The 17,422-nt window shown below is 40.1% G+C and overlaps 2 protein-coding genes across 5 annotated transcripts in view; one reads left to right on the top strand and one right to left on the bottom strand.

Annotated features, from left to right (window-relative positions):
* GABRD (gamma-aminobutyric acid type A receptor subunit delta) overlaps positions 1–15,031 on the top strand; it is a 15,907-nt gene extending 876 nt beyond the window's left edge. The window contains exons 2-9 of one of the 2 annotated variants that reach the window (XM_035344900.1): positions 7,956–8,068; positions 8,451–8,518; positions 8,755–8,975; positions 9,503–9,585; positions 11,314–11,451; positions 12,368–12,520; positions 13,110–13,321; positions 14,106–15,031. In XM_035344900.1, the coding sequence (XP_035200791.1) occupies positions 7,956–8,068; positions 8,451–8,518; positions 8,755–8,975; positions 9,503–9,585; positions 11,314–11,451; positions 12,368–12,520; positions 13,110–13,321; positions 14,106–14,405 (1,288 nt within the window). In that variant the 3' untranslated portion in view covers positions 14,406–15,031. Of the gene's footprint in view, positions 1–7,955; positions 8,069–8,450; positions 8,519–8,754; positions 8,976–9,502; positions 9,586–11,313; positions 11,452–12,364; positions 12,521–13,109; positions 13,322–14,105 lie in introns of both variants that reach the window. The other variant, XM_035344899.1, reaches the window with a different exon arrangement.
* Positions 1–17,422, bottom strand: part of CFAP74 (cilia and flagella associated protein 74) — a 73,844-nt gene that overhangs the window by 47,486 nt on the left and 8,936 nt on the right. The window lies entirely within an intron of this gene.

Here is a 17,422-nt window from a genome sequence, read left to right as displayed (position 1 = left end):
GGACCCCTGGTCCTGCCGGCTAAGGGACCCCTGGTCCTGCCGGCTAAGGGACCCCGGCTTCCCCCGGGTGAGGATGCTCCTCTGCCAAGCGAGGGAACGGAAGGGGTGTTCTCAGCGGGACGCCGCTGGAGGACTTTTCCTGAGGCACCCACCCGAAGCTGGGGGCGATCCCTGGATGCGGTGGCTCCCCACACACCCCAGAGCAGCCCCGGAGGGTGCCCGCTTGAGCATGAAACGCCTGCAGAGCCCAGCAGGAGCAGGGCACTACCCCATCAGCCCTGCATGGGGCTGACCCAGCGACAAACCCCAAGACAAACCCCAAACCGACATCCCTCTGGCAATACCCCACACCGACATCCCCTTGGTGATGGGCTCGGATGCCTCCTGGACTTGAGATGAAAGGATGGGCCCGGCAAAGATCTTACAGAAAGTTTGAAGAACACCAGCCATTTCTTTCAAGAATAAATTTCAAAGATAAATGTTTGTGATCCTCAGTCGCATTTACTCAGGAGGTGTTAGCTAGGCAACCAGCTATGTTCTCTATATATTCCGTACAGATCTGGAGGCTGGATGTGGAGAAAGCTTGCCATGATTATGCAATGAAAACAGAAGGGGGAGTAAAAAAGGACTTGCTGCCTGTAAAAACATGCCCACATCATCCAGAGCAGAGGTGGCTGTGATATTAAAGGGGTCTTCCTACTTTTGCTTTATAGACATTGCTAATAACTTCAGAGGAGTAGAAGAGGCAAAGAGATTATCATAGGAAGACACAACACTGCGGTTGCAGTCTTTGGAATTAATTAGTGAGCTCTCTTTTTTCCACTGGGAAGGAAAAAGATCTTGCATTAGAGGAAGTGTCAAGTCAACTGCTCTTATTCAGGACCGGCACAATGACTTATCTTGTGACCTTGAATTTGTTACCCAGGGCTAGATCCTGCCACCTTCATGCTCTGAAGCAATCCAGTGTAAGACTGGAGGCAGAGAAGATACTGCTTATGACCAAAGGGCATAAAGATCTTGCCCCTAATTTCAGTGGTCCTGTTTCTCTGACTGCACTTGGGCTGGCACTCACTATTTTGGTTAAAAAGTAGTGTTTGAGTAAAACATAAATTTAAAAAGAGTGTTATGGAACAATCAGTCTTCTCAGCTTCTGCCTTCAAGATCTGTTTCTAGGCACAGAAACTGCCAGGATATGTGCAACCTGCAATTTTTTAGGTAAATTGTCATTGGATTAATTGCCTAGTTACTTGACTTTCTTCCTCCAATTGCACAATAGTGACGAGCTGTTTGTTAGAAATATATATACTTATGGCAGAAAGCAAGGAAAGGCAAATTCTAGCTTGTGAAATTCAAACTGCCTGGTTCTTAGTAGTTTTTCAAATATGCCAAAGTGTAAGACATGCACTGCTCAAAGCAAGCCGCACTGTTTAGTGCAACACAGCTTTCTGAAGATTCAGAATTTAGCATGGCTATGGGAGAACATTGTTTAATCCTGTAAAAATTGAGTAAGCTTGCTTGCATGTGTACTTTTGATGAGTTAATTACATGGAACTAAAACAAAACTTTACCCTTGCATCAGTAAAATTACTCACACAGTGACCTATGAAATAATTCCCCTTCTAGGAGCCCAAGAAGCACATTAACTCTTGTTTTTCTTTCTTGGAGTCCTATAATAAGACATTTTTGGTAAGAGATGATTTTACAAAGAGCAGTATTAGCAAAATACCATGGTTTTAGAATAATGGGCGAAACTACCCATAGCTACATTTGTATTGCTCTGATTTTTCTTTCTAAATGTAACATGATTCATAGTTATGATGACAGAGGCCATCCAAAACCACTAAATTCTAAGTCGTGAGTTCTACAGCCTGTATATTGACAAGTGTAAGCAAAAACATTCCAAAAAGAGGAACATTTCAGAGAATTCTGAACTCAGTGGTATGACTTAAGACGTCCCAAAGGGAAAGCTACGTATTAAAATAACACTAAGGTTTGGCAGAGGAGAGAAGTGAGGAACACACGCACCCTGCTTCCTCGTGGCGTTTTTGAGTACCCTTTGAGAGTGCTTAAAAGAGCTGTAATTGATGCAATTTCTCTGTCCTGTGCTATTTGACTGAAGTGAATGAGCCAAATGCAACCTAAGTCAGCACAGTCTACTTATGCCAATATTGTTTTCATGTAAACAGTTCTATAAAAGTAGTACTTTTTGGTCTGCTTTTGGCAATGATTAGTGGCAAGAAATCTGGCAGTTAGGTGATTGAGAGCTCTTTGGAGCAAAGACCATTTTATCAGTTTGATATGCTGTGGATATCACAATATCAAAAATGCCAGAAGAATGATTCTCTAATTAAAAGCAGGTGTATAGCAGGTGTGTCCTTTCTATTAAAGATTCTACTATATTAAATGGCTTTTATACATTTGCATAAAATTGCCCTTCTGTAGTGTATCTCCCTCAGTCTTTTTCTTCTAGTCATGGAAATGGAGGAGCTTTAACACGTGAATATATGCAAAGAGTGGTCTATTTTCTGTAGCTTAAAACTCACTGAGTTTTAGTGCTTTGATGGGGCTTTGATGTTCAAAAGGTTGCCATGAATTTAGCTTAATGCTTTTTCAATTACATTTCAAAATACAGAGCATATTTACAATGAGCTTCACTTAAGAGTCCGGAATGGCAGATGGGAAGGATACACACACTGCCCTGGATAATCCTGGAGCTTGACAGAGGCCAGATTGTTCACTGATCTTGCTGGATATCCCTTGTGTTTTTCCCAGGAAAAGGTTGTCTTGAGTGGCAGTGACATCTGGGACTTTTGCCCCCAAAAGAGATTATCTCAAAGGAGAGGAAATGTACTCCATCCCAGTCCTTAGAATCAGTTGAACTGGCATTTCCATCTTCCAGGTTAAAAGATTCATACAGCATCTATGTCACCTCCCCAAATAGAATCAGTCAAGCTAGCAGATTTAAAGAAGCAATGGAGATGCAAAAAGTCGTTTTCCACATCGTACTGCAGTATGTTTGTCAAAAGGTTAGCACACTCTCCCTACAAGTGTGACCTAAAATCGGTATCTCATTGGCCACTAACTTAGAGCTGCTGTTGAGCTTTTGGCACTGCTGTGCAAAAATAATATTGCTAATGTTGTATCTTAGCTGCTGTAGTGCACTTATGCACACAGAATATACAGGTTGCCTCTTTCATTGGTTTAATTTAAAGACTTAGATTTTTTCCAGTAATGTTGATAACTATCCAGCAACCATTTTCAAGCAGTGTTCTCGAAGACAGTGAAGACAGGCTAACATCTCACTTGCCTGACAAGCCTCTTCGAGACGTGCTGTCCGAGCTGATCGATGCTTCTCCTCCAGAGCATTCCAGAAGAGCAGAATGCCTTGGTCCCACAGCAGCTGGGAGAAGGGTGTCAGCTTGAATAGAAATGATTCTAGGATACACCTACTTTTGATTCTAGAACTGACACCACTGAGCTCTAAAGGAGATGGATTTCTTTGCTCTGTCGTTCACGATCCATTGCTTAGAGTTGCTTTCCTAACCTGTGTCAAGGACAGTTTTGTTAGGCAAAGAAGAACTTCATGGTTTTCCCAGGTTTATCAATGGTGCTTTCATCTTTCCTTTGTCTACTATGCAAAAGAATTATATATTTTTTTCAGAGTTTGAACAGCAGAAATCAGTTTTCTACTGTTAACAACCAGCTCTGTTGAAGTTCTCAAAATGCTGAAACTCCACAGTTGGATGGATGAAAATATATTCTCTGAAATACCTGCTTGAAATGAGATGGGTACAGACTGAGAACGAAGATAAAAAAACATCCTTCTCAGCTTCAGATTGGGAATGATTTCCAGAGAGGTATTAGTGCACAGCATATGCTGTGGTTAGGTCACCTAGGCACCCCGCTCTAGCCTGGTGCAAAGTAAAGGTAAGCTTTTGATGAGCTGTTACGCCCCTTCAACTTACCAAATCAATAGCTTAATTTTAGAAATTCCTTTTCTTACTAAAACAAGCTCTAGAGCAGCCTACATCAGGAAGCAAACTTGCTAATTCCACTAACAGTAGTTTCCTTTCTTTTAATCTTTACTGCTTACATTACAAAAAGTTAATCCCTTCCAACGAGTATTTTATATGCTGGCCTTGCTTTTTCAGGTAAAACACATGAACAGTATTTTAGGCCATTATAATCCCTACTGCTTATCGAGGATTAATGACATTCTTCCACCATCCTTCACGTAACTTGAAAGTACTGGGTGTGATGTACGGAGCGTTGACTCAATGGAGATACCCCAGACTGGTCTGTAAAGTGCCATGAAGTTGAAGGCCTGCTTTCCATCCTTTCCAACCAGATTAAAAAAAGAAAAAAATAAAAAGATTATACGTAGAAAATTTTTGAGTTTGGTATTTTTCTTCCCCCTCAATATTCTTGAGGGGAAAAAAAGAGGGGAATGGGAAATTTCTACGATGCTGGAGGACCCAGGATAACTTTAGACCAGAGGAGCACACTTCAGGCTGACACAAGCAGGACTTGGACGCGTTTCCACCAGGCTGAATCACACACCCAAGCATACAGCCCTGGCTCCATCACTCCTGTGTCTGTTGCTATGCTCTAGTCCCGTATTCATCTTCCTGGAAAAGTCTAATGTTAGCAAAAGCTTTTGTTAACTCGCTGATAGCTGTCTGTAAACGCGACTGTAGGTTATTGTGGTTCCCGGCTTCTCTTTGAGTATTTAGAAGCCATTCAGCCAACACCATGCCAGTGAGAACAGCAGTAACTGAGGAATTTTGTTGCCCATTTTGTAGAAATTTAAAAATGAACCAGCAGTATAAACATAAACAGCGTTTAATCTAGCCGTAAAATTATTTCAGCTGTAATACTTCTAACAACCCCCACTGGTATTAAGTGCATATAGCACTATTAACTTCAGCAGATTTGTTACACTGATGATCTGACCCTAAGGCTTTATTAATAATAGAAACAAGATTCTTTTAATTGTGTCATGGATATTTAAGTAAAACTCCCTCTAGATTGTAATCTGCTTAAAACACATGGCAAGCTCTAGCCCACAGTTTTTAACCCAGCTCTGTCATCTGAACTTGCTTTTAGCTCTGTGGCTCTCCATAATGCCATTATAATAGACTACTGGCACAGGATAATTGCTGCACACTGTAAATGCATTTTCAAACAAAAAAAGATGAGGCTTGAGGCAGTTCTTATGGCATTATTTCTCTTATAGCAAGTGACTGATTGTAAATTGGTTATCTGGGAATGATTTCTTCATGCGCGCATGTAGAGATACCTAATGTGAAAGGGGAGCAGCAGATTTTTTTTTTCTATTATTTTTGTCAGCTTGATTACTCATGGCATTCTAATTTTACAACTTGTATCTAGCACTGTCATTGTGTATGGAGGAAGCATAAGCTACATTCTGCCACCCTCACAGCTCAGGCTCGCAAGATAGGCCACCGTACTGCAGCCACCTTTTGACTTGAGTGTCGTTTTAAAAACACTTTGAGGAACTTGGCTGAGGTTTTAGAAGGATAAATAAAAAAGCACCATCTTCAACTGAAAAGACAAATAGATTTTTGGCAGATAGATAGTGTATATTCATTCAGGTATATCTGCCTATAGAAGTGGTTTATATATTTTACTGCTTAGTAATACTGCTATAAATCTATGGCTGAGACTTACATGTTACAAATGGGTACATTTCTAGACAAAATACTTCAAAGATAGTCTCATTCTCTAATCTGCCAAGGTCTTAATTTAAGTAATTATTTGTTTTCTGCATTAACTGACAGCCTTCGTATTTCCAGAAATAGGCTGGTGGATGTAAAAGAAAATAAATTACAGGATTTCTGAACTGCAGTGGTTGAGGGTCTTGCAGAAAAAAAGGCCCTTGGATCTTGTCAAGTATTATGAAACAGTGATTTTCTTTAAGTAACAACTGACACGTGGAAGACTAAGAGATCAGCACATAGGAAATGGCAGTCTGATAGAAATAAGTGTTTGATACAGTTGGTGGGATGCAAAAAAGAAGGAAAAGTCTTTATTGATACCTATTACAAATCTTCACAGCCTTTCTTTAAATCAATTACGTTATTCCAATTGATATAGCTGAGAACATGGCTCTGAATCTCCCAAGATCCTTACTCAGATAAAGGGAAGTGAGAAATGTCTGGGACTGTCATTTTAGATGAACAAACAGCAATCTGCTTATGGCAAGGCAATGTTACAAATGTGTCTAATATATATCCCCAATTTCAACATTTTGCAGTGAGTAATGAAGTTTCACTGTGGAGCCATGTCCGTATATTAAAGGTCACTTAGGCTTTGACAACTCTGTTAATGCAAATTTTCAGTGTCTCAGCTGCTCAGGACTTACATTTATACATTGTTATCCCGGAACTCTTCCCTTTTATAATTGATTCCATACACATGGGGCAAGAATTTCATCACCAGGGTGATCAAAGACTTTTCTTTCAGTTCCCTGTGAAAAGAGTTGGTTATTGTAGGATACTCTGCTACCGTGCTAGCAGTGACTGCATGGGCTAAGCTGAATGCCCGGACTGGCATATTTTGGAGAGAAAAACCACGTGTTTTATGTGGGTCAATGTCACATGAACACTCTAAGAAAGTTATGTAAGTACCAAGGCAGAATATATTTATGGTATATTACTCTGCAGTCTTCCGTCAGTGTTTAACAAGCTTCTCTTCTGTTACTAGTGACATACATCTCTCAAATGCCACATTTATTGCTGGCCTCAGTGGAAGATGCTAAAACAGTGCTCAGACAGCTCCGCTATAGTACTTGCATTCAGATACGTGCCTCTCTCGAACCACTAGCAATTTTCCTCTTTGCAAATAGTTGTGGTAGACATTGTCACAGTCCTTCCCTTATCTATTCCTGTCATGTCAATCACAGTGCTGGCAAGAGGGATTATGTGAGCAGGCACAGATCTGCTCAAAAGGAAGTCTGCTAGCTCAGTTTAAACAGTTAATGAAGACAATTTGAGTTTGCTTTTGCTTCTAAGAGACTATGGAATAGCTCCTTCTACCAGGGGGGCTGAGAGGCTGGTATGTGCCAGGTGCTGGAAAGGCAACACAAAACGGTGCTAATATCTTCAGAGAATGTCGGTGGGTCAGAAAGAAGCGCATGCGTTGCACCCAAGAGAAGGAACCTTGTTTCTGGGAGGGGGTCTGTGGCAGGCTGCACAGATCTGGCAGCAGCACATCACCTCCCCAGCAAAGCCCACTGACTGCTGCTGGACCACTTGTGTCCCAAGAGTGACTGCAGAAGGCTGTGTGCGTTGCAGCATCCCACACTCCTGACCCAAGGACATAACGCCGAACACCCATGCTGCCTGATGCTGGTGAGGAGAAAACAGCAGAAGCTGGGGGCCTCCCAGAATGATGGAACCGTCCCTCTGTGCCCAGAGCTCTGGGGCACCTGGGGGAAGGTGGAGTGGGACAGAGACATGTTGGTGTGACAGACAGCTCACTGCTGTAGACCGTGGACATCACATTTCAAAATACATGTCCCTTCTTGTTCTCAACTGTTGTATATTGGTACTAGGAGCTGTCACAGCTGCTGTGTGCTGCTACCCAGGTAGCTGCATTTCAGCATACACGCATGCATTTCATGCAGTATACAAAGTATCTTGCTTTTTCTTATGCTTTCTTTACATTTCTAAAACTTTTTTTAAGAAAAGTGTGTGCTTTAATCTCAGAAAGGGGCAGTGTTCTTGCCTGAAATATGTTTTGATTTAAACAGAAACACCTGAAATGGTCTCCCCATCTGTATACAGTATTGTTCCACTAAACTGCCAGTCATGCTTAGCTGATTACACTGTCGGTGGTCTCTGGAGTAAAAGAGGCAATGTCTTCCATTTTCTGTTATTTTTATGTCTGTAAACACAGGCAAGTTTTAAAAGATACTTACTCTCTTTACCTAGAGCTATGACTGACATTGGAGATTACATAGGCTCCAACATCGAAATATCCTGGTTACCCAACCTAGATGACTTGATGAAAGGGTATGCACGGAATTTCAGGCCTGGGATTGGAGGTGAGACATTGAGAATTGTCTTTTATTTCTTACAATCCTTCTACCCTCTGATGTTTATCAGAACTTCATTTTCTACATGATTAAAAATTTGTGGTTATCTTATACTTGGATACTGGAAAAAGTAACAGTCAGCAATTTGCCCATTCTGCTGTACAACACAATTAGCAATGCAGTCTTCTCTCTGATACAGTTCTTACACCCCTGATAACTGAGTTGAAGTCATTTTGGATTGTTTTGTGACAGTAATTTCTGGAAAGTGCATTTTACCATGGAAAACGCTTTGACAATTTCATTCTGTATGAAAGAATTAACAGTCTTTGGGCATCTACATATTTAACTTGCTCTGATGTTGTAAATCATGATTCAAACGTTTTTTTCTCAGGTCCTCCTGTTAATGTTGCTCTTGCAATTGAAGTAGCCAGCATCGACCACATCTCAGAGGTGAACATGGTACGTTACGAGTTAAACTCACCAAGTTGTGAACGTAAGTACTGCAATGGCAGAAAGTGTAGGTGGCTAACTAGAGAGGCAATTGTTTAAATTAAAATGGGCTGAGTATACAATACTTCTGTGCACAGGAAACAGCTAGGACATTTCTAAACCAATCCAATGATTTTTGACCACCTCCCGAGGCATCATCATGTTTGTTTAGCATCACTTGTTAATTGGGATTTCTCTTCTCATAGGAATATACCATGACGGTATTTCTGCACCAGAGCTGGCGAGATGAGCGCCTGTCTTACAACCACACCAATGAAACTCTGGGCTTAGACAGCCGGTTTGTGGACAAGCTCTGGCTGCCAGACACTTTCATAGTAAATGCCAAGTCTGCCTGGTTCCATGATGTGACTGTGGAAAACAAACTTATCAGGCTCCAGCCAGATGGGGTCATTTTATATAGCATAAGGTGAGCAAGAGAGGGTGCAAGTGTAATTGGTCGTGTGTTAACTTTTTGAACAGACTTCAAAGTAATCACTCATTTTTCCCACAATAATTTCATAAAATAACTATTAATTCAAAACCAAGTTCTGGTCACCCCTATTGAGAGATCCCTTTGCTTTACAAGTATTACACTGCCAGAAATGTGTCCTCAGCAACACTACCAGATTTTCCACCGAGTAACCACTAATTACTTTTCAAAATGAAAAAGCAGCTTTTCATAACTATTTGGGCACCAGGGAGGGAGATGCTGAGTGCAGAGCAAAGATTCTGTTCTCCACTTTCTCGCTGTTTTCCATGGGAACTATGAGTCTGATCTAGATTTAGCTTCTGCATCTTACGAACAGAGAAAGCAGTATTTCTCTCTTTGGAAGAGTGCTCTTCTTAGAACTTAGTAACTATAAAGTTAATTGCATACTATTCTGAACTCAGGGACAGTGGAAGGGACTGCTCTGTCTGCACGCAGCTAACTGGTGTTCATTTTGCTTGGGACAGGATTACCTCAACGGTGGCCTGTGACATGGACCTTTCCAAGTACCCAATGGATGAGCAAGAATGCATGTTGGATTTGGAGAGCTGTAAGGGCTGAGTACAGTGTTTCATATAACCTAGATGTTGCTTAAAGCCTGCATATATGGTACTTAGCTCGCTGGAGTGATTCTGCTTTAGTCACTGAAATGTAAGGGGTGCTTAGGAGTTACAAATAAAGGGTGCAAGAATGCCTTCATCATCGCATTAGACTGTGGACTTTTCAATGCTGGTTCAGCTCTGTTACAATTCAAAACTGTAGGATTTAATCCAGTGAAGATGAACAGTCTACAGTCCTGCTGATGACAAATGTCTGGAACGTGGTGCTTGATGTAAAACCTAGAGGAACTGTGACAGTCTTTTCGGTAGCATTACTGAGGTTTCCATCAAATCCAGTGAGAAGACGTAAAGAAGCCCACAGGCAATATTTGGTGTGCTATTTTTCCTTTGTGAGAAAATAGGAAAAAGAAAGAATTCTGTTTTTAATGAATGAGATTGTGACTAACTCTTGCGTAGCCATTTAGTTTGCCTAGGCATTCTTGCATGTTACACCCAAATCAATCAGAATACTACAGAGATTGGCTTAAATTCATTTACACTCAAAAAGGTGAGTGAAGAATTAATTTATATTTTGTCCAACCTGTATTTTAGCTATGATCGGCATGTTAACATTAACACTTCTGAATGAAATTCACTGACACAAGCAGGGGCCACCCAATTACTAGCAATGAATTTGGCCTTTTGTGATTTTTATATTAAGAGGAGTCCAGAAGACTGGGAGTCCTCTGAGTCTGGACTCAGAGGTCCTGGGAGTTCCAGAGATTTGTGAACAGCAATTTCTGACCAGAAGCACGAGCCTTTGATGCAAATTTCTCTTCTTTTTTAGCACGGACTTTGTTTGCTAGGCGATTAACCACAATACCATTTTATCCTGTCAAAAATAGCAATCTACAGTTTCACTTATGTAATCACCAAATGCAGAGGCAGCAGACAGTGAAGCAGTGATCAATTCTCTCTCCCAGCAAGTTCTGCAGGGAATTTTGGTGGTGGTTGAATTTTTTAATTGAATTTGAGGATTTTGATTTCAGTGCAACAAAAACGTAGAAATAAAGGCTCTTTAAACCAGTGAATAGGTTTAGTAGCAAGTTGTGCATTAACAAAAAGCACAACTAGCAAATATTGATTTCCTTTGGATTTGCATGTTACATAAATCCACTCTTGCATCTCCCGCCCTTCTCTCATGTCCCTGGTACCCTGCACCTCTTCCTAGCAGTTATTTGCCAGCTGCCACCCATGCCAAACTGCAATAATTATAGGTTGATATACATGATGATTGTCAAACTAGCTTCTGCATCTTAGAATGGACATGGGCCTGTGTTACAATCTTTTCTCTAACTGGATGCACTAATTTGATTTTCTGTTCTCTACACACCATTTCTTACCAAACTTGCAAGAATCTCACAGCTTGTATGCAAAGGAGCTTTTTGAGAGAGTTGGAATATTTCTCATGACACTGAAGCGTACTGTGCCATACCACATAGTGTTAGTCAGTGTGAATCAACTTGGATTATTCTCCCTGTAGGAAAGCTACTCTTGATGGGATCCTGGAAACACTGGTGTTGCCAGAATAGTGAATTATCTAGACTGAATCACAGTATGTTTGCATTGGGACCAATGAAAATCAGTGTAGCAAAGGAACTACAAGACTTCCACAGTGAGCTGCCGAGGTTCTTAATTTCTTCCCCAAGCTTTGTATTTATTCAACTTTCTTTTGGCAGATGGCTATTCTTCAGAGGACATTGTCTACCACTGGTCAGAAAACCAGGATGAAATCCATGGGCTGGATAAGCTGCAGCTTGCTCAATTCACAATCACCAATTACCAGTTCACAACAGAAATGATGAACTTCAAATCTGGTAACAGGATCAGTCTTCGATTCAGGGACAGTAGCGGATCTTTTCCTGCATGGGGAAACCTCCTATACGTATAATAGAAAATCCCTCCTCTTCAGTAACTAATTCAAATAATCTGTCAGGTTCTTGGTATTTCTTTCTAGCTCATACTTGCAAAAATCACTAACCTTTTGCTTTCAGGTAGCCACTGTAGCATATTATGTCCTTTAGCTCTATTTGCTTGATAAAATACCGCTTGGAATAGCCAGACAGCACTTGACAAAAAACACTTGAGGTATAGCTCACATTTTCCTGACCTAATTTGCAACTTCGGATAAAGAAAAATTTCCATTAGCCCTGATGTTATGAGGCTTATGACGTACAGTCAGTTCATTCTAATTCTATCCAGTAGAAGTCAGTGGTGTGTATGCATATCACTGGCTTTATTGCAATGTTTGTAAAAGATTGGAGTCATTTCTTTCCTGCTGATTTTTCATCCTCTTTCATGTATTCAGATCCTCATTTATGCTGCACATCTCCTCTAAGCTCTTTTTTTGAGTTTGAAATTAACTTGGCCTTTTAAAAAATCTAAATTTAGTATCTGGAGGACTTTCTACAGCAGATGATAAGACAGTACACATTTTGAAGCAATACTGTTATTCGAGAAGACTCATGATTTTATTTTCAGATCTGGCATTGATATGACCTGAGACAAATCATTTGACCTATTCTTAGCTAACTGTGCTGATGAGAACCATACTACCTCGTGCAGGATTTATGAGGACTAATTGAAAAAGATTCATAAAAGCTTTTTGTGATCCCTAGCCAAAATAATTTTGTTTAAGAATGTCACTGCATCATTATAGGAAATGTTATTTTAAATACCAGTTTAACTGCAATTTACACAGTCAAAATCTTTCTTTGTTCTTTTTATCAGCAGGTCAGTTTCCCAGGCTCAGTCTCCACTTCCACCTTCGGCGAAATCGAGGAGTTTACATCATTCAGTCTTATGTTCCTTCTATCTTACTAGTGGCCATGTCGTGGGTATCCTTCTGGATCAGTCAGTCAGCTGTGCCTGCCAGAGTGTCATTAGGTAAAACAGATAGTTTGGGGAATTAACAGGGAAGGGTATGCTGAAATTGCAATTATACAATTACGCTTGTTAATATAACTAATTTTCCATGAAGGTGCACTTATGAACACTGTGTTAAAATTTGCAGAAGGGAGTGTCCTTTAAAATATTTCTTTTGTGCTTTGATTTCTGTCATACTATCAGAGCAGCTGCCTCAATAAAGAACACAGACATCTAAAGATGGTTAAAAGCAGTAGTGAGTGTAAGGCAGTTGTATGAAATAATTGATTTGAAGGAACTGGAACTGTGACAAAAGTGTTCCTAGAGCTTGTTAATCCGTTTGTCTGAGTAAGGGTTGCAAGTCCAGATCCAGATGTTTTTGGGAGTTAAATCTTCTGGCTTTGTTTGTCCAGAACTAGAGCAAACCCAAGGATAAGATGTTCAAAGCTGTGTTAGTCATAGAAATCCACGGTCTTTACAAACTCTTTAAATCCCATTTAGAAAATCAGAAACCACACCATTAAGGGTCTCCTACTCTATTCCTCAGTTTCAGATTAATAAATATGCTTATTCAGGTATACTAAAGGAACTTTCTCACACCACACTGCAGGTATAACTACTGTTCTTACTATGACTACGCTGATGGTCAGTGCCCGGTCTTCGCTTCCACGAGCATCGGCCATCAAGGCACTTGATGTTTACTTCTGGATATGCTACGTGTTTGTCTTCGCTGCACTTGTAGAATATGCATTTGCACATTTCAATGCTGACTACATGAAAAAGCAAAAGAACAAGCTCAAGGCAAGAAGGCAGAGTGCAGAGGTCAGTAAGTCAAATACTGTGAAAAGATTTGCAAAAGCAATGGCTCTGCATTACAACCTTTGTCCTCTTTGGAAGATTTCTTGCTTAACACTTCTGTCACGTTAATATAAGAAGCGGCTAAATGCAGCTGTTAATTTTCCCATGCAGCATGGTTAGCATTACACTAAATGCAACATATTCTTACATGATTTGTTGCTGTATTTAAGATAGGAAATGGAGAATAAGAGACAATGAGTAAGAAGAGATGCAAAGTATGTCTTGAGCCAAATTTTTACATCGTATACTTGGAGAATATATTTAGAGCCTTTGATATTTGTCCAGTCCTCAGTGTAAGTTAAGGTAACCAAAGTTACTCCTGTAGGGTTTGTCAATATCTATATGACATTATTATACAAGATGGGGAAGAAAAGCCTTTTATCAAAACATATTATTTTGTAGTTTCTTCTGCTAAGGCTCTTTTAGGTCTTCTACAGCATAATAAAATGCCATCAGCAAAACAGAAAAGTAGGCTTGTAATCTTATTATTACTACTGGTTTTAGGAAGCTGTAGCAGATATGACTGATCGACGTTCATTTTCTGTCCCACTTCCACATTCTCTTGGCTTTGACAAGAGCCTATAAACTGCCTGCTGGCTTTGGCCACACAATGGGACAATTTTCATCTCGAAGCCAGTCAATTATATGCAGTCAGGATAGGGTGCATGCTGTCTCAGTGGTGTCTAGCTTGGACAAAATAACTTTGCCTTATAAATTACTGTTACAGGTTCTCCTCTTTCTTTTGCAGGTAAACGTGAAGAATGCCATTGTTCTGTTTTCCCTTTCCATAGCTGGTGTGCACCAGGAACTGGCCATTTCCAACAGGCACCACCGCATTCCCAGAAGTCTGCCTGGATCATACGGCACAATAGAAATAGAAACTGGAGAGACAAAACTGCGGCAAGAAATGAAACTGGATAGAAAGAGTGGTTTGAAGTCCCTCTTTAAGCCCATTGATGCTGATACCATTGACATATATGCCAGAGCAGTGTTTCCAGCAGCCTTCGCAGCAGTCAATGTTATATACTGGGTTGCCTACACGATGTAAAAAAACTATATGAAGAGCTACAAATTGATCAATACCTACACACTGAAAAGTCCTTGCTGAAACTGTATTGTTCCATCTCTTCTCAAAATATTTTCTGATGAGCTTGAGACACTTCTCGTCAAGAAACTCCTCCAATTCCTACTAAAAGCAGCAAGAGGAACAATTTGTTACCAATCTGATTTGATACATGAATAACTGTACTCTGCCAAACAGTCCCAGCTCCTTTTGTTTCCTCACTTGCCATGAGACAGTTTTTAATGTGTATATATTTGCAGCAAATGTTTAAATCTTAAATTACCATGGTTTTCCTCCACCTGAAGAGTTGATAAGTAATGAAGGTTTAGCTTTTCACACTCAGAGCATTTCCTTTTTCTTAATGGAACAGCTAATTCCTCACTTCCACACAAGTGATTTTCTGCATCTTGCTTTCTGGGAGATGGTCCAGGTTTAACACTAGTGGTAAAGTTGGAGATTTTAATCATAAAAATCTCATGATCAAAGTAAAAAGGGAATAGAGGTGAGTGGAGGATTCTTCTTGAATTATTATTTGTCTTGGATACAAGTACTGAAAACGTTTAAATGCTCTTAGTCACAGCATGAAATAAAATATACTATATGGAATTCTACAGAATTGTTGATAATGATTGCATTGTGTTTCAGATCTAAGCTAATGAAAGTTTAAACACTTAAGCAAAGTAACGTTTACTACCTTAATATGCCCCAAAATAGACAAAAGTGGTTTAGAAACACAGGCTATGTTGGATTGCGAAAAATTTCAAAGGTGCTTGGTAACGAAAGAACTTAGACTCTGATTTTGGGAATGACTTCAGAATTTGCTTTGTTAGTTTCCAGGGACAGTCTGCCGTATGTGCCTCTGAAAATCTCATTTTTGCATCTGGCCCTAAGTAGCTGAGTAAACTTCAAAAACATTCTTAAATGGCTTCAAGTTACTCAGTCACTTTGAATATTTTTGCCATTTTAATTCAGCGGCTGACCTAATATATACTATGTTAGGCCTCTTCATGTTATTTGACAGTGAAATTTATGGGTACTCATACACGCTCCTTAATGCAAGACTAGATCAAGTCACCCAACTCATGCAAAGTAACCCTTTGTTCTGTAAATAATTCCAGTGATCTCAGCAAATGAACACACTATACATAACAAATACAAGCTCCATAATCAACCTCTAAAAAAACCCACAGTAAGTATACTGGGATAGGAATTAAAACAACCAAAATATTTTCAGTACAGGAAACCAATATAAGAGACTTCATAAGGAAAATGTATTTTTGAGGATTTTGGTGCTTTGAAAAGATTGTTTCAAATGTAGGGATTGACACAACAGAACACATGAAACCAGAGAGGGAGGGTAGGAGGGAGAGACAAAGGCAGCGGCTGAAAGAAGGGAGCATGGGGAGGTGCAAGATTAAACAAGACAAAAGATGTAGATATGAGAAGAGCTGTGCTAGGCTTTGAAGATGGGTATGTTGAATGCAGTGGCTGCTGAGCAGTAGTTGCAATTGCACTGAGGAGGAAACAAGTGTTGATCACAGTGCAGTATGTTCATTCCTCCTGCCTTATATGTATTTGTGACATGCGGTCTGATTTCACATGACCAGAACTGAAAGAGCATTTTAACACAGATTTATAACTTAAAATGAGATTTCTTCAAAGAGAATGCTCTGAAAAAAATTAATGATCCTGAACTGCGCTGTAATAGAAAATATGCTCCTGTCATAAGTCAGGCTTAGGTTCACCATTAGGATCGTTAGTTTCTGCTATAATGGAAAAACTTTCTGCCAACTGTGTGCTGGAAGGCACAACCTGACATCAAGCTATCATTCTTCCACAAAGTTCTTACCAGTCTAGCCCTGGTCTGAGACGCTGGATTCTGCTCCAAGCTCTTGCCACTGACTTGTCGGGAACCTTACTTAAGTCACTTCACTGCATCATCTGCAGAACTGATACAGAACCATACTGATTTCTTTCCTAAATCTGTGAGTTTTACAGAAGAAAAAAAAACTTTCAGGAGACACAGAAACTCATCCCAACAGTACTGGTGTGGTGCTATTTACCATAGTCACTGAGTCTCACATACTGAGTTAAGGCGAGGTATCACCCAATTTTCATCTTACCCACAAAGCCTTAATGAATCAAGGTAATCAGGGTTCTCTCCTTCCCTCAGCTTAACATCCTTCTATTTTATTTTTTTCTGTTCCAGATGTTGAAATGTTAAATTACAGAAACGCACCATTTTGTTTTCTAAGTTCATTTTTGGTCAAGATCACTTTCTTCCAAAGGAAGTTCAACAGCTGGAGCTGCAACCTCTTCTGTTCTCTTCTCAGTCATTCTTACTGGTTTACGATTAAGCAGAGAGTGGGATGCAAGCAGCAGAAGCGTGACTTTATAATGGCTTCTCCTTACTAAGCTGTTGCTTTTTCCATGATCCTGGGTCAAGTCCTTGATTTATCTTGCCTCCCCTTTCTACATCTCCTTTCCACTGGAACTGAGCTGTTTCAATTTACACCTGACCCATTTGTTTGGTCTCCGAAGCAGAGGAAGCTTAACTGTGCACTTTCATAGGCAAGGCAATGTGGTAGGCACGTCTGAAACATTCTGCGCAGCACTTTGAACCATATCACAACAGCTTTAGAAAGGTCGTAGTGCTTTACTCTTCTATTATACTTGCATAAGTCAGAAATAATCATTTTTTAATACCAGTAGATAACTACTGCTGTGAATGCAGAGTCTGACCTTTTGGTATCCTGCTGGTTTGTCTAGCTATTAGCTTAATTCATTGCCTTTTGGGGTCAGGAGCTACTGCTACAAGTGAAATTGTTGACTAAATCCAGCAGAGGAAATACTTGTAGCAAGTTCCTGAGGAGTATAAATCATAAGAAAGTAATCCATGATTTTGGGATTAAAGTTATTGAAGAACAGAGAGAAAAGCAGTGACCCGGTCCCTGTAGTGTACAATGGCTTGTTATTTAGAGTTATTAGTGAGAAGGCGGCTG

Source organism: Oxyura jamaicensis, chromosome 21 (assembly GCF_011077185.1).
Source record: "Oxyura jamaicensis isolate SHBP4307 breed ruddy duck chromosome 21, BPBGC_Ojam_1.0, whole genome shotgun sequence".
Taxonomy (NCBI): domain Eukaryota; kingdom Metazoa; phylum Chordata; class Aves; order Anseriformes; family Anatidae; genus Oxyura; species Oxyura jamaicensis.
The sequence above is the reverse complement of the archived record's forward strand: the minus strand, read 5'-3'. Positions and strand labels throughout refer to the sequence as shown.